Raw genomic sequence first — 24,319 nt, 5'->3', positions numbered from 1 at the left:
ATCGACTATATGGATTTTTATTTACGACCACAACTTGTTCAATTGCAGGTTTACATCACTATTTTTCAAGCATTTTTTTCCTTTAAAGTAGGGCAAGTAAAAAAAAAGTTTTGTTTTGTTTTTTTACCCTCAATTATATTTATTTTATTTACAAATGTCTTCATTCTTACTTGTAGGTAAAAGGCTTTTAAAAAAAACTGTATGTTTTTCATAATTGCCACGGGGTATTTACTTGCACATACGCTTCAACCATTGCATTATGGGAAAAAATTAAAACGGAAAAAAATATAAAAAAACAATCAACGTTGTTTACTTAGTTCATTTCCGATTACACTGGTAGGTCAAATGCCACTTTTTTTAAACTTATACTTGCGCATGCGCATATATGCATTATAGGAAACTATGCTATGCTTTTAGCATTTAGCATACAACGTATTTGCAAGTACCACACTAGCAGTTCCACTCTTCATTTTAGCCACCAAAATTACAACTTGTGTGTGTGTTTTTTTAGAGTGCATTAATCATGAATGGAAAACTACGTCAGTCAATTATGTTCAGCAAAAAGATTTGATTTAATTTGTGCTAATGGAGCTGACGCTGCCATTTGAAATGAACCTTGTATGTTTTTTTTTTTTTTTTTCCCGATACTCACCTCAGCTAATTTGAGGTAAAAGGTGATGAAATTACTTGTTAGCTCTTGTTAGACTATCTTACTGATTCTCACCTGTCTGCGTCCTTCTCTCCTCGCACAAAAACTCTCCTTCGGTGTTAATCCTGCTCTCAAGCCTGTGTCATGCAAACCTTTTCCTTGGCGCATTATCATATTTCTCTATGCGTCCCCTGCTGTAAAACGCGCAGGAAATAGCGTGTAGCCTGGTAGAAAATTTGCAAATGTTAATCGATCACTTTATTAATTAAAAAAATAAAAAATGAGACGTTGTGCAGAAGCTGAAAGTTTGGGGAAAAAAAGCTTGCTTAGTGGACTGAAACTATTACTGATCTAAGCGCGCCCTCACGTGGCCAAAATGAGCACTGCATTTACATGCAATCCAATCCCCTTGAATTTTCGGCTCTCGGGGGCCTACAAATTGGACAAATTGTTTTTGTTCCAGCGGAGACGATAAACGGCGATTATGTCAAGGAACAGATTGGATCACAAGGGTCTCGAATTGCGAAAACAGCGAGACAGTCGTTCAAAACGCTGCTCGGCGGCATTTTTCAACGGCTCGGCAGCGTAAAGTATCTGATTCACTTCCTACGGTGGCCCCGAAGTGCAAATCACACAAACATAAAAATGAACAAAAATTAAATTAAAAAGTGTAATCACAAACAGAAAACAAATCACCATGCAAGAGAGAGGCACCCAATAACAAAACAGCACGCAAAAATGAAGCACACAATACAAATAGCACACAAAATGCATGTAGTACAAAAAAAAGACAGAAAAAAACAAGAAAAAAGAGCACACAAGAAAAGCAGCATGCAAAAATAAAAGCACACAAGAAAAGGAGCATGAAAAATGAAGCTAAAAAAAGAAGCATGCAAAAAAGCATGTAACAAGGAGCACATAAAAAGAATCACACAAGTAAAAAGAAGCACACAATAAAAAAGAACAAAAGAAAAATGGAGCACACAAGAAAAATGTACAAAAGGTATTGCTACATTGTATCAATATGAGTGTCCACTGAAGAGTTGAGTACTCGTACTGGTATCGGTCTAAAAGAAGTGGTTTTGAGCATCCTTATTATCATTATTATTATAATTATTGGTAAGTGAAGTCACCTACCTATTAATGTCAGGGATAGTAAAGTATCGATACATGGTATCAGTGCTGTTACTGACCTCAATACCTAAGCTAAACATAGTCTAACATGGAGAGAGTCCTCCTCAGCAGTAGTTGGCGCTACACTGCAACAAAATAGTCAATCTGCATCAGAGCAAAACTATTATTATTATTATTATTATTATTATTATTATTACTATCATCCACCTAACAGTGAAAGTTGCTTCAGGACCAGAAATGTAACTCTTACTATAAAAACTGTTGTTTTTATTGTTATGATTACACTAAGTTGGCCAAAGGGAATCTTTTTTTTTTTAATTATATAACATAAATCACAGTGATGTAGATGTCACAGTCATGTTGTGATAACTGAGCCGGCAAATTGGGTACAGATTGAATTAAATCTTAATTTTTTTACGCACACACAAGCACAATATATGATCAGAGCTTGTTATAACCTTTGCTCTAGTATGTGCACACACGCACACACTTGCCTCTCCTTCCCATGCCCCTCAATAAAGTCTATTTGCCGAGGTATAATAAAGCCAAGCTTAACGCCTTCCTCGAGATGGGACAGCCGCAAGGACCAAGTGGGGTCATTTGAGCAATAAAAAAATGTATTTAATAACTATTCGGAGCTGTGCGGCTTTTGAGGGGCCTCTGTGGACTGACTGAATGGAGAGGACCCAAAAGAAAAAGAGGAATGTTATACACAGAAGCAATCGAAGCAACGTTTTATAAATGGTGTACCCAAGAATCTTTTTTTTTTTCTTTTAGCGAAAAGAATTGCTGGGAAATTGCCTTTGCATTAAATAAAAAAATAATAAGTTGCTTCCTGTTCCAGTTAATTTGCTCTGAATTTGAAAATGTACTCTTTCCATCGCTGTATTAAAAAGCATGTGCTGATAGATGCTGATTTCTTTTAGACAATGACACAAGCATCTTTTTTGAATATTGCAAGATTTTGTCTACCAAAAGAATAATTGTCCAAATTTTGGACCATATAAGACCATTATAATTATAATTTTTTAGATGCGTTTTAATAGAATTTCTGACACAGGTTTTCCTGCGATGTTTGCAACATTCTATTGTGTGGCGGTCAAACTATGTCAGCAAACAGAAAATTCTTTGTTGACTCATGTATCACCTCAAGACAGTAGGTGGCGGTAGAGAACAGTTAACCCTGTCCACCATGTAGTGCCGCCCCTTTGTCGAAATGAGCAAAATAAATAAACCAAGACAAAGTTGCAAGTTGTCAAACTGTATTAAATACAATTGAATATATTCCACAAATAAACAAAATGTGAATATATATATATATATATATATATATATATTATATATATATATTGTATGTGTCAGAATAACTCATTTGGTCTTGAAATATATGTATTAAATACATCAAATCAACAGGCAACAAAAGGTATAGAAAGCTCTGTCTTTTTTGTTTTAAATTCACTATGTAAAAAAAGTGAATCTTGTGCTAAATTAAACAAGTGCAAATGCCTCACAGTGTTTCTGTTCTATTAAGAAATATAGATTTCACTACAAGGTAGTGCAGCTCTCCTCGTTGAACGCAAGGAGACACTGAGAATTGTTTCGGTTACTTTGAAGCACTTCAAGGTCGCGTCGTCGATTGTGTGGGAATGCATTTTCTTGGAAAAGTCCTTTGTGTCAATTTACGACAAAAATCACGCCTTCCATATTGAGCTGTGAAAATCAGCCAAAAATAATGTAATGATAAACGTATTTGTTGGCTATTAAAGTCCCTGTAAAGTGAAAGGATTGAGGATAACAATCCTACAAAATCGGAGGGAGTAAATAATTGGCCAGGTATATGGAAAAAGGGCTTCAAAATCATGAAAAATCAAGCCGTTGCCTCCGCTCACAAATTCTGTGTTGAATGGGCTGGAAACATCCCAATTTAAGCGTTAGCCGTCAATCAAAATACATACAAACGTTGCAACAACAAGGCGCTGTAAATCAGTCGTGATGGTGCAAAACCTTCTTCATACACGAGCTATCATGTCGGAATTAAAGAAAAATAATGTATCTTTCGCCTCGTCTTTGTGTGGTGCGCACACTCAGATATGGTCAACAATGAGGCACTCTGGAGCAGTTAGCTAGCGAGCAAACAGCATGTGACAATAGCGCCAGATAACTACTGAGACACAAATAAAAAAGAATACCTTGCTCTTCTGCCTTCTCTTTGTGTCAGACGCACACTCATGGTCAACAATGAGGCGCTCTAAAGTAGCTAGCTAGCTAAACGCATGTCGCAATAGTGCTGGATAATTGCTGAAACACAAATTTAAAAAAAAAAAAATGTAAACTTGCCCTTCTGCTTTCTATTTGTGTCATTCGCATGCTTGTGGTCAACAATGAGGCACAATGGAGCTGTTAAATAGCTGGCTAGCAAGCTGGTTAGCTAGCAGACTGCATGTCACAATAGTGCCAGATAACTATGAGCCTCCATGACTACTACTGAGACACAAAAAAAAAACCTCACTCTTTTGCTTTCTCTTTGTCTCATCCACACACTCATGGTTAACGATGAGGCACTCTCACAGTTAGCTAGCTGGCTAGCTAGCAAACCACATGTCACAATAGTGCCAGATAGTTATGAGCCTCAACAACTACTACTGAGACACATACACAAAAAAAAAAAAAAATCGCTCTTCTGCTTTCTCTTTGTGTCATACACACACTCATGGTTAACGATGAGGCACTCTCACAGTTAGCTAGCTGGCTAGCTAGCAAACCACATGTCACAATAGTGCCAGATAATTATGAGCCTTAACGACTACTACTGAGACACATACACAAAAAAATTGCTCTTCTGCTTTCTCTTTGTCTCATACACACACTCATGGTTAACGATGAGGCACTCTCACAGTTAGCTAGCTGGCTAGCTAGCAAACCACATGTCACAATAGTGCCAGATAATTATGAGCCTTAACGACTACTACTGAGACACATACACAAAAAAAAAAAATCGCTCTTCTGCTTTCTCTTTGTGTCATCCACACACTCATGGTTAACAATGAGGCACTCTGAAGCAGTTAGCTAGCTGGCTAACTGCATGTCACAACAGCGCTGGATAATTACTGGGACAAACAAAGGTGGTATAATTTTTTTTTCTTTAAATCTTCGCCGTTGTCAGCAACTAAGTATAACGAACGAATTTCTAAATTCACTTTACAGGGTCTTTAAATGCAATGTTAATATAGCACACGTTCATATAAATAAAAGTTTTCAAAACATAAATATAAATATTGCAAGTGCTCCCGTCGCCGTCGTACGTTTGGGACATTTTAAGTCTCCGTTTCGGAATCAGAGTTTTGGAGATGAGACACGGTGGAGCTGTACCATTCGGCAGGCTCCTCTTCTTCCTGGTGCCGAGCGCCGCCGCCGCCGCGATCGTTGAGCATTTCCACGGCCACTTGGTGGAAGGGATGCTTGCGCTTGGTGTGGCGTCGTAGCGTGTTGCGCTCGGCGAAACGCGTGTGGCAAAGTTGGCACTGGTAGGGTTTCTCCCCCGTGTGAACCCGTTGGTGGCGCTGGAGCTCGCCGGCCTCCCTGAAGCGTTTGGCACAGATGGGACACACGAAGTTCCTCTGACCCGTGTGGATGTGCTTGTGTCTCTGGTGGAGCGAAAAAAGGAGGAGAAATATTTGTATCCAAAATAAAATACACCGCCATTCGGTATAAACATCAAAGCTAAAGCTAGATTTACTATATAATATTTTTCATTCTTGAGCCTGTGTCAGAATTTATTCTTATGCTTGTAAAGCAACGGAGGAAAACAACAATTCAGAGGGGTGGTTGATATGCTAATGCTAAAAGCTAACAAAAGGGTGTTGAATTCGTTTAACAGTGAAACGGAAATCACTACTACCGATTTGTTGACTTTTAAGAGTTTAAATATTTGAACGCACATTCTTGCAGTGTGGTCTCTTAGCTTAGCAAGTTCGATGTTCTGCCAAAAGCTATTGCTAGCGACTATGTTTGCTAGCCATTATGTTTGCTAGTTAGCGCTTTCTTTTTCCTTTGTTTACAGACAAAACGTCAAGTTAGAGCTTGATAAGTTACAATTTTAGTCCCTTAGCTAGCATGTTCTGTGTGAGAACCATAGTTTTCACCCTATCATATTGTACAATTGCCTTGCATTTGCTTTGCATAATTTTTATGATGGATCTGTGATTATGAAAAGGGGGTGCAAGTTACCCTGGACATACGGAAAGCCATGCTAGATTTTAACATGGTTCCTGCATGTATCAGCAAATCTAATTGAACACTTTTTACGGCCTGACAGCAACAGTGCATTTACATTTTCAAATTGAGAGCAAATTAATTGGAACCCGAGGCAACTCCTTGCTAAATTGTGTTATTTTGTTATTTATACAAATGTGCATTGTCACTGTTGAGGCAATTTTCCGGCAGACGTGACAGAAAAAAAAGATACATAATGACGTTACACATTCTATCTTCTGAAGTTGTGGAATAAAAGGAATAAAAAATTGCCTCAAGCTAACATGACAAGTGTAGTATGAAAGTTTAATAAATCAGGCACTGAGCTCTGTTTCAAATCAGATTTTTCTCATGCACAGCACAGGTGTTTTTCTAGTCAAGTCCATTATACATTAGCATTAAGCTAGCTAGTTTTGACCCCAGGGCTTGAATTAGCAGGTTTGTCATCAGCTAACATTTAAGCTAGCAGGTTTATCGCCTGTAAAACTAGCAAGTTTTATGATCAGATGTGTTTTTTTGGGCTGAAGCAGGGAAACGCATGGCTTGAATCCAGGCCCGAACGTCACGGTTCCTGATTTGTGGCCACGTTCGCTCAGCACTGACCTGCAGATGGCTGGAGCGCTTGAAGGCTTTGCCGCACTGCTGGCAAACGTGAGGCTTCTTCTGTGAGTGCGTGATGGCGTGGCGTTCCAGGTCAGAGAGGTAAAAGAAGATCCGTGGGCACAGCTGACAGTAGAGCACCCGCCGGGCAAAAGGGTCGTTGGGTGAATCCGTGGGAGAAAGGGGGTCCAGTGGATCCAGGGGATCCAGGGGCTCCAGTTTGGGCGGCGACGGAGGAGCGGCGGCAGTGGAGAAATACATGTGGTCGTCCAGGGGTAAACGTTCGGAGTCCGTCGGGGGAGCGGGGTCCAGCGGTTGGCTTTCTGAGGGGTCACGCGTCAAAGTGGCGGCGGCTACCGTTTGGGGTGATGGCTTATCGCTCTCGGTCGAGACCTGCTCGGCAGGTATGGCTTCGGTTCCAACGGAGGAGTCCGCGTGAGGAGGAATGAGTGAAGACGGGGCCAGACTAGAGGCGAGGACGCCGCCGGATCCCCCCGATAGGACGACCGGAGGGTTGTTCAGGCCCAATCCGATGACGGGGTGAGACAAGGTGTTACCGGAAGCTAGAGGAAGGGAGATCTGGGACAGCTGACCGGTTGAGGGGTTCAGGATGGCGATTGGGGTGGAGGTAGAGTCACCGGAGGAAAGGAGGAGGAACATCGGGCCTGAAGCGCCGGCAGCGTTTGCGGGGACGGACAGAGGAAGAGAAAGACTCAGTGGAGCAGAGGGGAGCAGGATGGGAGCGCTGGATGAAGGCGTGGTAAGGATCTGGATCGGTCGGTTGGGGATGGGTAGTCCGGAGTCCTCGCTGGGGTTTGCATCCAAACCGCTGAAGATCTGTTGAGTCAGGGACGGTGACTCCGATAGCCGGGTGGGCTTCACGTCACCGGAAGGTGCATTTAGCGCGTCGGCCAAACTTTGGCTGGGGTCGGAACCTTCGGATGCGGGCGACCGCGAGGGCCCTTCGTTCTCGACCGGGCTCCTGGAGGCGGTGACGTCCACTTGCGGCACCCTGAGTCCGTCTGGGCTGAGGGTATACGGTATCCCCTGGTCATCTATGAGAAGAAGGTCCCGGGAAAAGACGGGGGCGGGATAAAAGGAGGCGATTCCATCTTCATCCTCCTCCACCACATCCCGATCTCCCTCGCCCTCGTATTCGTCCACCTCCATGATCAGCAGGCTTTCGCACCCGTCCAGAAGGCGCCCGTGTCTCGGGTCTCGGAGCTCCCTTTTCTTGGGGAGGCTCAAGTCCAGCGGCTCGCTCTGCTCCTCGGCCCAGGCCGAGTCCTCCGGAGAGTCTTCCACTGGACTCTCGGATTTTTCTTTCTCCGGCGATAAAACGCCACAGGCTATATGGGTTCCTTTTAGATGTTCCGCTTGGGTGCTCTTTGAGTCCAAAACGTCATCGCTAGCGTGCGTCCCTGCCGTGAGCTCTACTTCATGGTCCTTGGTTTCGACGATAGATATTTGGTTTGTTTTTCGTGCACTACCGAAGTCTTTGGTGGGGCTGGCGTTGGAGTCGGCGCCGGGCGTCTGGCACAGAGGGGGAACCACAATTTGGTTTCTGATTGGCTGCCTCGACCCATAAGTCTCTCTCGTATCCTGGGGGGCGGGCTCGCAAGCCCCGCCTACCACTGGCTTTATCCTGTTGATTGACAGCGCATCCTTGTTGACGGGGCGCGATGGGAGGCTTCCTAACCCGGTAGCGTCCAAATCTGGCCCCTGTGCGTCCCTCTTTGGCTCCGCGTTCAGCAGCGCGGACGATTCTGCGCACGGGCTGCCGTTTTGGACCTCGAGCCCGCCTCCTGACAGGACCGTAGCCAGCTGACCATCCATTTTGGGTCATACCCATTTAGACATCTTGAATTTGAGGAGCGGGAAAAAGGCACAAAAGGGAAAGGTAAGCTCAGTTACTGCTGCACTCAATGTTATCAAGAAATACGATGGAGTATATTTCATACAAAAAATTAATCTCAAAATGACTTCACAACTGCGTCGGCATCGCGCTAGGCAAGAGAGTCAGGCACTAAATCAAATTAACTCCATCCTTTAGCCTGACACTTGAAAATAATTGAAAATAAATAAATGAGTACCCGGGACTGAACGTCTGCACTCTTAAAAACGTAAAATTACGTCTTTGGGATTGAATGGGCTAGTTTGATAACTACATTATTTTTGCATACAATAATTAATTTAAAAACATTTTCAGACGTCCACTGAAAAAGATCAAATGTGCTGAAGGCTCAGGTAACGACCAATTAATCTCGCTTTGGTTTATGAATGTCACATGATCAAAAATTGAGCCATGATTGGTCGTTATTGGAGTTTTGAACACAGGCAATTTCCTGTAGAAAGATGCATTTTAAAAGTATTATATTGTACAAAAAAAGTGATCAAATTAATTATTAACCAAATATTAAAAAATTACTGCCAAGTGTCAAACTACATTTGACCATATCAATTTGCTGCCCTTTTTTAAGTTATTATTGGTGTAATGGTTTAATTTTTAGTCACGTAACAGCATCCCGGCCAATAGGAGGGGGCGCTTGGTGGAAACGCAAATTTCACAGTTCTGAAGCAAGAAATACAGGATGAAAGTGAATATTAAGAAAATTTTGTTTGGCGTTTTTCTGAAAATGGGGTTTTCCGGAGATATGGCGTTAAAAAATTAATAGGAAAAAAAACGAGATTTCAACCTCAAAACGTCTTTGTGTACAATGGACCAAAAAAAGCAACAAAAAATTGAAAATTACACCATGTAAGTCCATTCTATTGGGTTGCACCCATTTATGACTTATTGATATGATAAAGGTCGCTCCGATTTACGTGGGCGCCGCAGGAACGGAATTACGTCGTAAAGCGAGGATCCGCGTATGTGGGTCAAGTGAAGTGAGCGAGATGCTAATGAGCCTGTCACGTGACCTGGCCAAACACGTCCTATCAAAATGCGACGTTCGCGGACACTCTGTTAAATTATGAAACGCCTCGAAAAAAAAAAAAAAAAAACATAGGTCTCGTGTGTGGGTGTATCCGAAGCACGGCGCGCGTCGCCTCTTCCTACTTCCTCATCGAAACACACAGCGGGGAACGATTATGATTCTATATTAAAAAAAAAAAAAACGCGGTCGTGTCGCGACGGCGCGAGGAGAAAACGAGCCGAGCGAACAGCGGGACGCCATTACGCACAGTCCAGGGTGCGAGCTGTCATTGCGCCGTGACGACGCGGGTTCGAACCCGCGACATCGCCGGCCGGCACCCTGAAGCACAAGCATGCACGCGGGGGGGAGGGGGTGTTCATATTTACAGATGAAGCGTGCGGGAAGGGAAGGCGCCGCCGCCGCTTCCTCCTCGAACCTCCAGCCAGCCATTTTCGAAGGCGAGGGTCCGAGCGCGAGCAGGACAAACTTTACGGCCTCTCCCCCCGCCCTCTCGGCTCCATCGACGCTTTCTCAATGCATTTTTGGAATCTGGACCTAAAATGAAAGGAAAATTGAAAGTGTGCTCCACCCATTTTGCAGCCGCCGAGCTAAGGAAGGGACTGGCTTACCCGAGCCGCGCACGCTTCCGGAGGACCAAATATGTCTGAGCCGTGCGCAAGGCAGGGTGATGCTGGCCGAGGGAGGGAGGGGGGGAGGGGTCAGGGGGAGTTGCTATGGCGGAGCAGCCTACCGGGTCCGAGCAGCGCCCGTGCTCAGCCTATTAGGCATTTGGGCTGCCGTGGAACCCGCAGCCTGCAGCCTCCCCGCCATCACCGGAGAGGATGGAAACGCTTTGGATCAAGTCTCGTGACAGCCGGCTCAAGTGTGGACTCGCACTTCCGGTACTCTACTGCATGAGATATGCCTGCTTCAGATCTACTGTATAGTCGGGACGCTCACCACCCGCTACAGAATATAGCTTTATATTAGGGATGTTTTCAGTCGCGCTTGGTTGCAGACCGCATCGACCGCTTGAGTGTTCACCGATACCAAGTACTGATACCGCCGATACTTTTGATCCGGGAAATGGATATTGATTGTGTTCATCACACGACATTTTATTTGTAATTTTATGAGTGACTTCTAGTCAACACGGTGGGTCAGCACGTCTGCCTCACAGTTAAGAGACTCTGTGTGGAGTTTGGATGTTCTCCCCGTGCCCGCGTGGGTTCTCTCCGGACACTCTGGTTTCCTCCCATATGCCAGAAACATACACGGCTGGTCTCTAAATAGTCTTTCAGTGAGATGGGGTGCGTGAGTGGTTGTTCGGCCACATGTGCCCTGTGATTGGCTGTCAACCAGTCCAGGGTGCCCCCCAGCTACTGCCTGAAGGCCCCGGCTGGCCAGCGACCCGAGTGAGGACAAGCGGCTACAGAAAATGAATGGATTTCTTGATGTAGTTCATGTTTTTTTATTGTTATTATTATTATTGTATGTTTGATCAATTGATGTCTTTATCTCAAAGTTATACTGTATTGCATTTCACTTTTCATTTTATTATTACTTAGAAATGTATCTGGTTATTTGTGTTTCGTTTACAATTCAATAATACAAACAATACACATATGCAATAATATATATAAACAATATACATGCTAACAAAGTAAAACTAAGTTAAAAAAAAAAAGTCTGGAGCCAACAATACGCTGTTGATTTTATTTCCAATCACTAAAATCAATAAAAAACTTACAAGTTCCAGGACTTGATGCGTCATGTGGAGTGAAGAAGAAAAAGAAGGGCTAGCGTGTAGCTAGCATCGCAAAAAAATGAATAATAACAATATGATATAGCATAGCGCAGTGCTCAGTGGACACTTTGTTAGCATTTGCCGCGAAAATACAGCTTTGACGCTTTATAATCGCCAAGAGAAACCAGAAGCAGCAAAGCACTACTTTTCTACAACATAGACTTTGGCCTGTCTCGTAGAAGCTCCGCCCCCTAAGTGAACATTGTCAACAAGGTCCAAAGAAATGGCGCCGAGGCGCGACTTTTTAAATAAGCCTGCTGAACAAAAGCTTCCCCTTTCACTCCTACAGTTTGTTGGCCTCAGGAAGGCGCCAAAGCACTACTTTTTTTTGGTCTGTTGTCATTTTACTGTTTTGGATTTCTTTTATGATTCTTAAATATACTTGTTTAATGTTTTATGTTCTACTGTCAAAACAAAATGACTATTTTAAGAAATACTACAAAAAGTGTGGGTTTTTTTTTTTTTGGAAAAGGGGTACCAATATTCAGGGTTCCAACCATGCACCAGAAGACTCAGATCAGGCAGTCTGGCCAACAGGAGGCGTCGACAGCATTACAGCGTGTCACAAATGCGCGGCGAGGTCAGAAGGTCTCTGTGTCGTCGCACGCTTCGATCTCGGACACCAGACGGTGGGGGAAAAGTTTATACTGCAGCCATGTGGGCTCTGAAAATCAAAGAGAGGCTCGTAAATACAGCAGCAGCCTCCGGTTGTCAACAAGCGAACCTCAGGTGAGAACAAAAGTGTGTGAGATGTGCTTTCGATATGCATGAGATGCAAGTGTGAGATTCATGGGGTGTGTGCATGAGATTTGTTTAAGATGTGTGTGAGATAAGCATGAAATTTGCATGAGATGAGTGTGAGATGTGCCTGATATCGTGCAAGATGTGAGTCTGAGATCTGCATGAGATTTACATGAGATGTGCATAAGGGATGCGTGAAATTTGCATGAGATGTGCATGAGATTTTCATGAGATGTGAGTGCGAGGTGTGTGAGATGCATGTGAGATTTTCATGAGATTTGCATGGGATGGGTGTGAGATCCACATGAGATGACTGTGAGATAAGTATGAGATGTGTGTGAGATGTGCGTGAGATATGACTGTGAGCTGAATGGGAGATATGCATGAGGTGTGATTGAAATGCACATGAAATGCATTGAGATTGCATTGAAATGCATGAGATGTTTCTGAGATTTGCATAAGATCTGTGTGAGATAAGCATGAGATTCGCGTGAGATGTGAGTGTGACGCGCATGAGATTTTTCACAAGATGTAAGCATACTTTTCCATGAGATGTGTGTTAGATGTGCATGAGATCCATGTGAGATATGCATGAGATTTGCATGAGATGTGAGGTATGTGTGAGATGTGCATGTGATGCATCTGAGATTTGCAAGAGATGCCTGTGAATTAGGTATGAGATGGTCATGAGATATCAGAGTGAGATGCATAGAGATGTGCATGAGGTGTGCAAGATATTTGCATGATATGTGAGGTGTGTGTGAGATGTGCATGTGATGCATCTGAGATTTGCATGAGATGTGCATGAGATATGAGGTGTGTGTGAGATGTGCATGTGATGCATCTGAGATTTGCATGAGATGCCTGTGAATTAGGTATGAGATGGTCATGAGATATCTGTGCGAGATGCATAGAGATGTGCATGAGGTGTGCAAGATATTTGCATGATATGTGAGGTGTGTGTGAGATGTGCATGTGATGCATCTGAGATTTGCATGGGAGTGTGAGATGCGCATTAGATGCCTGTGAATTAGGTATGAGATGTCCGTGAGGTATGAGTGTGAAATGCATAGAGGTGTGATTTAGATGTTCACAAAACGCATACAAGATCTGCAAGATATTGTGCGAGATAAGCATAAAAATCACGTGAGAAGCGAAATGTGTGTGAGATGCGTGTGAGACGCATGTGAGATAAACGTTGACCGCCCTACCGAGGTAGCAGGCCGGCGGCTGCAGCTTGCCATCGAAACATGTCTGCGCAGCGATGAAGTTGCACTGCTTGTGAGGGTGTTTGCAGAAGAAGGTCACGTTCTCTCCATGAGGGACCATGGCGTCGGTGATGTCAAAAGGCCAACGTTTCACGCCGTCAATCATCACGCGGCTCCTCTCGGCGGGGATGAGACAGCGAGCTGGGAAAAAAAAAAAAGATAGTTCTTCCACGGTTCGCCAGATGTGTAACGGTACGGGACACCCGCCCGTGTCCCCCACCTCTGCAGGATGGGGGCGCCGCGCTCCAGCTGCCGTTAGCCAAACAGGTGACCTTCTGGGGTCCGTCCAGGCGGAAGTTCTTCTTACAGAGGTAGTGGATGTCAAAGCCCACCTCGTACTCCGTCTTCTGGACAGCCACCACGTAGCCCTGCGCCACCTCGCGAGGGGGCTCGCAGTGTACCTCTGACCCGTGCGCACAAAGAATATTTTGGTTTGTCATGATATAAAATGTCATATTTATTCGATCAAAATATATTTTAGTAGTTGATATACTTTATTTTTATTTCTATTCGCTACATGCATCCAGATATTCGTTTTTTTATTTTTTAAACCAATCAGATTTTAGCTTCAGTGTTGCCATGTAAGTCTTTAATCCATCTCACTTGACGTGACTTCCGCTTGATAATGATAATGGTTAAAAAAAAAAAATCATAAAAATACTGTAACTACCCGAAAATCAAAATAATAATAATAATAATAATAATAATAATAATAATAATAATAATAATAATAATAATAACAATAACAATAATAATAATAATAATAATAATAATAATAATAATAATAATAATGACAGTATTAATACTAATGATAATAATAATAAAACGTTGTCACCACGTCAATCAAAGTGAGCATTATTTTCGCGTAGCTCTTCAGTGGTGTCATAATCCACCACTAGATGGCAGTAAAGCACTGCGAAATTGACTAATTCCTCCTGAACGCTAACTTTTTCCATAACGTTGAAAATACACGACTTTGCAAATCCAGAGCCTTAATTATCGACTCATTATGTCAACGAGCCAGCCAGCGCGTGTGGGAGAGGAAATAAAGGTGAAAACAAAACAAACATTACAGGTGTGGGCGCGGATTTCTCACTTACTTTTGCAGACGGGGTGCGGATACTGCCAGGTTTGATTTTCCTGACAAAAATTCTCACTGCTTCCCACAATGTCGGCCCTGTGCAGGAAAAGAGACAGCAGATGGCGAGTGAGTGACATGTGACAGCGGAGACGGCGAAAGATGCTGTTTTGCATGAAGGAGGGGGAAAAAAAAGCAACAACAACAAAGGTGTGAATGATTCGTTTCATTTGTGTCTGGCTCACATCTCCACTCATCTTGCCGTTGCGGATGAGTCAGTGTGAAAAGGACTCCATTCAACTTGAGCTTGTAATCATCACCCGTTGAAGTCAATGGAGGGAGCCCCGAGCATCATTTGAATTGGGTGTCAAATATAGGGCCCGCCGGCCGGTTCCGGACCGCGAACGGGTTTAATCCGGCCCGCGTGATGATCTTGTCACGTAAAGTATAAAAACTAGCTGAATTTCTTGAATTGTTTTGTGATTAATAGGGATGTCATTGTTTTATGATTAATAGTGATGTTTTGCTTGTACGATTTATACCTCCAATACATACAGTGGACCCCCGTGTTACAGCGTCCCTGGCTTACGTTTTTTTTTTTTTTCACATTACGAAGTGGAATACTGGGTTTTTTCGCATTACGGTATTTTTCCATCTTTGTGACAAAAAACAACTGTCATGACCCCAGGGGGTTGGCTGTATTTGTGTTGTTTCATCTCCATCTGCAGGCGTTTTTAGCTAATTACACTTATTTTCTGTTGTCGTCACATGGCGGAGATGCTGGTCTGCTATTGGTCGGCCTCACTCGTTTCAAAATGGTTCCCGGAGATGAATTTTAAAATGAAGATTCTAGAGTCTAAAATCTAGTCTAGAATGTAATGTCTAGAATCTAGACATCACATCGCATATCTATTTATGAATTAAATCACTGTTAGCATTTGAGCTAGACATATTTTTACATTTGTTTTTTTTTTTTCAATTAGGAACCTAGACATTAAATCCCATATTTATTTATGAATGAGTTAAATGTTAGTGTTTGAGCTAGCAAGACAGGCTGCAAAGTTATAAGGTGGTCCTTAGGGTAGTTCTTTTACCCCCCCCCCCCCCCCCCCCCCCCCGGCCCCCGCCATTCATCAATAGTCAACCCCCTCGCTGTCAAACACCTCGCCCCTCCCCCTTCTTGTTTCGCTTCTTCACGCTCTGTCACTTCCTCCACATCCACCTCCGTAGCACTTCAGGTTCACATGCAGCTGCAGCCTACACACACGCGCACATACACACTCCCAGCCTCCCCCCCCCTTCCCACCCTCCCCCCGCCCAAGCTCACTCACCCCGATAGGCAGCTGTAGCGGATGGCCGTCCCCGCGGCGCCGGAGCCCTCGATGGCGAAGGTGCTCGTCACCTCCTGGGGGAGGAGGCAGGTCGGGGAGGATGCGCTCGCTCCAGGGAGAGCGGCTTCTGGAACAAACGCATGCGTCAATGCTCTTGCTCAAGACCCACAATTCACCTGACATGACTGTGAGGCCTACATTCACATATATATATATCTCTCTCTATATATATATATATATATATATATATATATATATATATATATATATATATATATATATATATATATATATATATATATATATATATATATATATATATATATATATATATATATAAATGAATAAATTCATGAATTTATTTAATCAATATTTCATACATTCCCTACAAGCAATAGTTGGGATTAAAAAAAAATAAATAAAAAAATAAATAAATAAATACCTACTGGACCAGGCCACGAACAACGAAAATATGATTAAATGCATAGGATAAAGAAAAAACTAAATAAATGATCCTTGAAATATCAGAAAATTCTTATGATAAATATTTTAGACATTCCCTACAACCCCCTCAAAATATATAGTTTTTTTTCTGTTTAAGGGCAGTAGCATACGATTAAATCGAACAAAAATAATAATAAAAAGCCTTTTTGTATCTCCTAAAATGGAACCGAATTGTTATGACATAAAAATCACTGAAAAACAGTCAACAAAATCTAATTTCCCACTTCTGAACGTTTCAGTGGGGTATCAAATGAAGAAAATGACTAGAAACCAGGTCGAAGGTCACGCATAAATGCCGCTCCTTGTTCTATTTAAACCACTGTCGCCGGCTTGAGAGTACCTTCATTGTGTAACAGCTCGAGCGGAAAAAGTTTCGAGCGCAAATAAAAATATGAACAACCTGCGCGGCTCTGCTCAGGGGGGAGCGCCATCAAACGGCGGGCGGCTTTTGCTAGAACAATGTAAAGGCACCTATGGGTGAGGGTGGTTGGCTGCGGATGAGAGCCTGGAGCTCGGTTCACTCTTGCTGCCTCCCACGCACGCTGCAGCAACAAAAAGTGCAATGGAGCAGGTGTACAGGCTCAATCTTTTTTTTTTTTATGTATCAACCGCTGCATCAATGCACCGAGAATAAAGGACGCTATAGTCAGAGGTGGCTAAAGTACCGGCGTTATGTACTGAGATACAAGTACGGATACTTGTGTTATAAAAAGAATGGTAAAAGTACAAGTAGTGATTGAACGCAACTTCACAACAAGCACCACTTTTGACAGCGAAAACAAATGTCACGTTCAAAACGAGCTAGCAAGCGCTCAAAATTCATGCTATCAAAACAAGATGTTTCCATAGCGTTGCTAACATTTTGACTGAAGGAGTTAAATACTAAATCAAAAGTTTTAATCAATTCACAATAAGCACCACTTTGATCCGGAGAAAACAATTGTCACGCTAAGAATTAGCTAGCATAGCACTCGATTTTTATGCTGTCAAAACAGGATGCTGCATAGCTTTGCTGACATAGTCGTTTCGAGTAGCTAAATGCTAAATTAGTTCATGTGCTAAATTAAGAATTCGGATAACTTGAGAAACAAGCACCATTTTGACAGTGAAAACAAACGGCACGTTAAAGAACTAGCTAGCAAAGCGCTCGACTTTTATGCCACCAAAACAGCATGTTCAAATGAAAATAATTTTAGGAAAAGTACCAATTTCACAGAGAAAACAAATGTCAAATAAAAACTAGCTGGCAAAGCGCTCGACTTTTATGCTATCAAAACAGCATGTTCCCATAGCTTTGCTAACATTGTGACCTAAGTACTTAAATACTAAATTTGTTGACAAAATAAGTTAAAACTTTGAATAAATTCACAGTAAGCACCACTTTGATCCGGAATAAACAAATATCACGTTAAGGATTAGCTAGCAAAGCACTCAATTTTTATGCTATCAAAACAGCATGTTCGCATAGCTTTGCTAACATTGTGACCTAAGTAGTTAAATACTAAATTTGTTGACAAACTAAGTTAAAACTTTGAATCAATTCACAATAAGCACCACTTTGATCCGGAGTAAACAAATATCACGTCAAGAATTAGCTAGCAAAGCACTCAATTTTTATGCCATCAAAAACGCATGTTCCCATTGCTTTGCTAACATTGTGACCTAAGTAGTTAAATACTAAATTTGTAAACAAACTAAGTTAAAACTTTGAATCAATTCACAATAAGCACCACTTTGATCCGGAGTAAACAAATATCACGTTAAGAATTAGCTAGCAAAGCACTCAATATTTATGCTATCAAAACAGCATCTTCGCATAGCTTTGCTAACATTGTGATTTGAGTAACTAAATGCTAAATTACTTCATGAGCTAAATCAAAACTTAAGAAACAAGCACCATTTTGACAGCGAAAACAAATGTGAAATTCTAAATTTACAGTTTCGAAGCGTAAAACACAGAAAAAAACTGAATATAGTTTTATGCTGCAAAAGTTTGTTTTGTTTTGTGTTTTTTTTGTTTTGTGTTTGTTTTGTGGTTCCCCAAGGTAAGGAGTTGAACATTTTGAAATTTTGACCTTGTGTTTTCCGCACAAGCTTTCTCTAAGTAAAGCGCGAAAAATCAAAAACAGAAATTTCCCCGAAAAAGATAAACACAATAACGCTAATTGAAATTGTATCCGATTACTCGACGAAATAATCGACGGACACGTTCTCAAAATATTCCACCGTGACGGTTCAAAAACCCGTAGTAAATAATTGTACTCCTTGACTTCCCACCACTGTTTATGGAAGTCTTTTTATTTGTTTGTTTTTTTTTTTATCAACCCCGCCCCCGGCTTGAACGCCGCTTTTGGGCGCCATTGCGGATGGAGCCCCGATCAGAGGCCTCTCGCATGGAAGAGGATGAGAAGGAGAAGGAGATGAGAGGAGAGCGAGGAAGAGAAAGGCCTCAAGCAGCATGACCAGCACAGCGCTCTCTCTTTTTCTTTTGACTCTGTGGACTGTGATTGGCCGCCCACACGCACACACACACACACACACACACACACACAAATGAATCCCCTCTCCACAATACACACACATCTCCTCTCGCATCTCTGTGTGCCACTTTGACAGTGATCGGCCGCCCACAGCCTCTCGGCAGGCATGAAGGAGCTCCAACACACACGCACGCGCACACACACGCAGACACACACACAAGAGATGTATTTTCTATCATAGTGGAGACTTCTCATTGACATAATGCATTTCCTAGTCACTAACTTTAATCATCACAACACAGAGGCTAACCCTAACAATTAACCCCAACCAAAATCCAATTTTAAGCGAAAGACTAAAATCAAGTCTTGACCCTCAAAAACAGATCTGAACACACACACACACGTTTCTACGGCTATACTTGCGAGGACATCCACTGAGAATGCATTTCTTAAACCGAAACCTACCATCGGAAATAATTAGATAAGCCTAACACTTAACCCCCGGGGGAAGTTTTGATCCAACTAGGGATGTTTTATGTATGATATCAAAAGAAAGGCATACCAAAAAATACTAAGAGGCTAAAATATTGCATCGATTGTCAGAACATGATGACTTTCAATATGTCACGCTGCAGTGCCTCCTAAATACTTTCAAACGAGAGGTTGAGAGGTACGCCCTATAGGTGTCAAATTTAGCCCATGTCGGGCTCATTTACTGCCATTCAAACTTGTAAATATTGTCCATTTTGGACATATAGAAAACACAATGTTTTATCACGCATTACCCCCGATTTTTGCATTCGTCCTTTCAACGGCAACTGATGAACGGGGCGCAATAGAAATTGTTGTGTTGACACCCCAAAACCAGCAGGTAGAGCTAGCGGGCCAACCTATGACAATTGCAAGCTTTTCAATGACTTTCATGATTGGCTTAGCCTGGACCCCCTGTTATGCAAAAGTCTTCAAAAGTCAATATACTCTAATTATGAAATAACAAATATTCCTATTACAATTTCACAAACATATAAATATATAGCGCAATGCTATTAGCAAATTTTGACCATTTTTGTACATAAAGAGGGTGTAAATCCCCTTACAGGCACATAATGAAACTATGAAGCAAAAACCCGAGAACACACGCGCACACACGCGCGATTGCGAAGCGGCGCTCCGACACGTTTAAAAACCCACCTACCTTCTGGTCGTCTCTCAGCGGCACCCGGCGAGCTGACAATGCTATCCTCATTTCACATTTCACGGCCTTCCCGTGGCGAGAAAAGATCTGAGAGCGTGTCTGTTTTCAATGCATCTTATGAGAGCTGGCGGGCTGACAAGAGAAATAAGCGTGGAGCCTTTTTCCAAGGCGTTTAAGCACGAGGAGGAGTTGAACGTATTTGGAAGACGATTCATTCAAGGCGACGCGGCGGAGAAGCGGTTCGCGCGGTTGCCTCGCAGGCTGAGGTTCTGTGTTCGAATCTCACGTCAGACCTTTTTTTTTATGTGTCTGGATGACCTCCAGCCGCGGGTTTTATCACGACTATTGATTCCCAATAAGTCTATTCTCGTCATTCCCGCATACTGGATATGATTTTTTTCCCCCGTCCAATCAGCTTTCAGCTTTTATCCTTCACTACCTCATGAAATTTGATGATTCTATGGACCCGAAAAAAAGCTTATTGTTCCATGAATACTTAGAGGTGAGCAGTATTCGAGTGTGCTCGTTTTTAATCAAGGCGCAAGGCCGACTGCAAAATATTTTTCCAGCAGCAGCTGTGGTCGCTATGGCGACGAGGAGGCCGGCGAAACACAATGGCCTTCGTTTATGAGTGCGAGTCTTTATTTTGTCTCTCACAACAAAACGCAGGCGCTACTGTCAATCTTTGCACCTTCTGCTCTAGAGGAGAAAAAAAAAACCAACTTGACTGGCGGTTATTCTTACTTGTGTGCGGAAGGGGCGTGGCCTAATAATAGACAGCTAATCAATGGTATTTGGATCAAGATTAAAATCATGATTACCTATCAGAATTATTTAACAAGTTAGGAGAAATAAGTACAGTATTAGTAGACTGTTTCCAGGAAAAAAATAATAAAGTAAATGTACGTATTTCACCTTAAATGTGTCATGAATCGGGTTATGTTGTTCAGATATTTTTTTGTTTCCTGTTATGCATCGTTTCCTATGTGTACAAAAAACACAGATAGTGAGAAACGGAAAATCAGTTTTCCTTTTAGTTTTACCCGTTTAACGCCTTCAAAACATATTTTTACGTTTTTTTTAAGTCCACACTTTTATATATATATCCAGACGGCACTTAATGGCGCCCAAAGCACGTGATCGCCCCCTGGTGGTTGGCTGACTACTGATAGAAAAAGTATGAGCTACTCATGTTGATTGAAGCGTGGCGTCGGAAATCGCGATGAAATATGATGATTTGTATTATTTGAAGCCCCCCTTTCACCCGTTGAAGGGGGGGTCATTGGAGGTGAATTTGTCTTGGCCCACCTGCGCAAACGGGCTCGTCGCCACTCCACTGACGGTCGCCTTGACAACGGCGAATGGTGGCATCCAGGCCGCTGGGTAAGGTCAAACCCGGCTTGCATCGCACTTCCAGCAGGGCGGAGAAGGAGTGAGTGGGGGAGAGGAGGCGAGACGCCGCGTCCTCTCGGGGGGGCAGCGGCCAGGGACAAGTGCGACCTGCGGGAGGGGGGCGGGCACAACGGGCAGATGTGGGCGTTTTTTTTTTCTTCTAAATATGATCAGAAGCGCTGACCTGCAGTACATTTACAACATGACTAACATTTCCTCTGAGATTGCATTACATAACCCATTCACTGCCAATGACGGCTATAGACGTCAAAGATCCATTTCTCCCGTCTGAAAAACTCTCACATTCACCCACAAACTACAATGAATCCTCACAGACCGAAAACCCACTTGCGCACACCCTGAAGCTCTTACATACCCCAAAAAACTCACACATTCCAGGAAAAACTCTCACACGCACCCAGTGAACTCCCACATTCACTGCAAAACTCTCACACATTCCAAACATTGAAACACACAGCTAAAATTAATGTTCACTCATCAAGTTCATACACTCTCAAGCAAAGACTCTCATGTATATTTCAAAAACTCACACACTCAGCCCCCCAAAAAATAATCAAAAATCCTTGAGCACATTCACCCCCACACACCAAAATAGATCCTCCATATACACCATAGTTCTCACACTAAAAATCCACTTGCACACAGCATAAAACGTTTACACACCCCACAAATCTCACACATTCCAGCAAAAACTCTCTCACACACCCACTAAACTCCCACATCCACTGCAAAACTCCCACATATTCCAAACATTGAAACACACCCTTAAAATTACATTTGTCAACTCCACAAGTTCTCATGCTTTCATCCAAAAACTCTCATGTGTACTCCAAAAACTCACACACTCACCCCCACAGCACCATCCAAATCCTGATGCTTGTTGATGTGGTATACTTTGGATACTGTATATATTTCACTTCATCATTTTTCTGATACAAAGTGACAAAAGGCGCAAGTGTGTTGACACAGCTGTAAGTAAACACAATGACAAGTTCGGAGACACACACACACACAATCGGCGGTTTTTCTCTCCTAATGGGGACATTCCATTGAGATTATGCATTTCCTAACACTTAACCCAAACCATCACAACAGATTTTCTAACCCTTATCCTAACCTCAACCAAATTCAAACTTATACTCTAAAATCAAGTCTTGACCCACAAGAGAGGTCTGTACTTGTTGGGTCCTCCTAATTGGTCCCCACAAAGAGGGTAAAAGCCAAAACATGGTCCCCACTGTGCAAAAACCAAGTCCACACACACACACCTACCTGGAGCCACGCAGCTGAGCCCGCACTGTCCGTCGCAAAGACACTGGCGCTTGTTGCCGCAGTCTTGGTCGGCTTTGCACGGACGGGGACAGGTCCTGCGTCGCTCGTCACCTACGAGTCTCTTCGGGCACGAGTCTGTTGACAAACAGTTACGTTGCCCGCCATTTGGCCTTTTGTTTTCCCGTCCTCATTCATGGCCCCCTTGTAAAAAGAGCAAACACCTCAAGGGCCACCAGGAGATTTGCTTGGCCTGTTGTGCTCCGTGGTCAATTTGACAAAAGAGCGAATCCAGGGTGGGTGGGCCGCACAAATGTTTACCACCCAGGTTGTCTTTGCTGTGTTTAAATGTGTGTCTGTGTGTGTGTGCAAGAGCTGAGGACCGGAACATTTGCATGATCAAGAGTCATGTCGTACGTATTCGGATTGGCTTAGTGTTCTTAATCCTACGCATCAAAATACACGCCACGATCATCAAAAGAGTTACTGTCACTAATAACAATTGGCAGAACCAAATCAAACAAAATAAAAGCATACAAACTTTTTGCAAACTTTTTATCTCATAATAGAAAAAGTTGCGTGATGTTGCAATTAATTTGCTCTTAATTTGAAAATATACAGTTTCTATCAGGGCATTAAAATCATAGTTACAGATGTCTTTCATTTTATTATTATTTTATTGTATTATTTATTATAGATACTGTTATATATACTTTTGAGTTTTTTTTATACACACGGATTTCATACATACACACACACACATGTATATATATATATATATATATATATATATATAGTTACTTTTTAGCACTTATTTTAAAAGCCTAGATTTCCATGATTTTTTTTTTCTTGCATTTATAATCATATCACATGCTAACCTTCCCGCAAACACAATACAGTAGGAGGAAAAGTGCAGGAAATGAAAAGACAGCCTGCATGGAACTGCTGCGCAAGAACGAAAACATATGTGCACGCTACTGTATATTCGACACGTGGAGTCCATTTTTTTTTTCCCTCTCCAAAAATCAAAACACACATGTGCCGCAATCACATGTTACATTCACCATGAAGACACAATGTACAGAACATTTGCACCGTGCACGCATAATTATGAAATACAACACAGCATTTTGCATCACTTTTTTTTGCATAAAAATGATATACTAATTACAATAAAGCCTAATTAGAATTGACTCAACATTTTGTGTAATTAAACATTTAGCAAGACACCCATCACATCAAATATTTCATTTTTTGCTTATGAGCGATTGAATTTTGAGAGAATATAAAAGCTTACTGTACCTGAAGCAGTCTGCGCCGTCACGCTCGCGCTCAACACGCACACGAGGGACACGAGAAGAAATGCGCCGTCCATCTTTGAATCCAGGCCTGCGACCATTTGAGCCCGGGATGTGCCCGCGCGCGGCCTTTGGAGGGAACAGGGGAGGGCTTGCGGGGTGCACCAGAAGTAGGAGGAGAGGGGGGGGGCATCAAAAACAAAAGGGGAGGGGGGGGGGGGGGGGGATTGCAAAACATCTGGTCTGTGGGAAGGAGGAGAGAAAGCAAAAAAATTCCACTCAGAAAGACCTTTCACCCATTTCGCCACAACAGTCAATTCAATTCAATTTCATTCATTTGCGTGCTATATTGTTGACAAATAACGGCAAATTGAATTATATTT

The 24,319-nt window shown here is 42.5% G+C and overlaps 2 protein-coding genes across 3 annotated transcripts; both read right to left on the bottom strand.

The window, feature by feature from the left end:
• Nucleotides 1-3,141: 3,141 nt before the first annotated feature.
• Nucleotides 3,142-10,227, bottom strand: LOC148426159 (uncharacterized). The gene is made up of 4 exons (XM_088409357.1): nt 10,182-10,227; nt 9,939-10,107; nt 6,638-8,494; nt 3,142-5,427 (listed from the first exon to the last, which is right to left on the bottom strand). The coding sequence occupies exons 3-4, from the start codon at nt 8,468-8,470 to the stop codon at nt 5,098-5,100; spliced, it is 2,163 nt and encodes a 720-aa protein (XP_088265483.1). The 5' UTR covers nt 8,471-8,494; nt 9,939-10,107; nt 10,182-10,227; the 3' UTR covers nt 3,142-5,097.
• Nucleotides 10,228-11,254: 1,027 nt separating this feature from the next.
• ntd5 (ntl-dependent gene 5) lies at nt 11,255-24,079 on the bottom strand. 2 transcript variants are annotated; one of them, XM_088410724.1, is made up of 8 exons: nt 23,941-24,079; nt 22,642-22,776; nt 21,265-21,456; nt 15,778-15,904; nt 14,469-14,545; nt 13,589-13,771; nt 13,312-13,509; nt 11,255-12,023 (listed from the first exon to the last, which is right to left on the bottom strand). In XM_088410724.1, the coding sequence occupies exons 1-8, from the start codon at nt 24,035-24,037 to the stop codon at nt 11,941-11,943; spliced, it is 1,092 nt and encodes a 363-aa protein (XP_088266850.1). In that variant the 5' UTR covers nt 24,038-24,079; the 3' UTR covers nt 11,255-11,940. The 2 variants fall into 2 exon arrangements, with proteins under 2 accessions (XP_088266850.1, XP_088266849.1); XM_088410723.1 differs by having other exon boundaries at nt 15,778-15,901; nt 23,941-24,062.
• Between the last annotated feature and the right edge of the window lie 240 nt (nt 24,080-24,319).

This window comes from Hippichthys cyanospilos, chromosome 3 (genome assembly GCF_059441005.1).
Source record: "Hippichthys cyanospilos isolate Australia breed blue-spotted pipefish chromosome 3, RoL_Hcya_1.0, whole genome shotgun sequence".
Lineage (NCBI taxonomy): Eukaryota > Metazoa > Chordata > Actinopteri > Syngnathiformes > Syngnathidae > Hippichthys > Hippichthys cyanospilos.
This window is presented reverse-complemented; position numbering and strand designations above follow the sequence as displayed.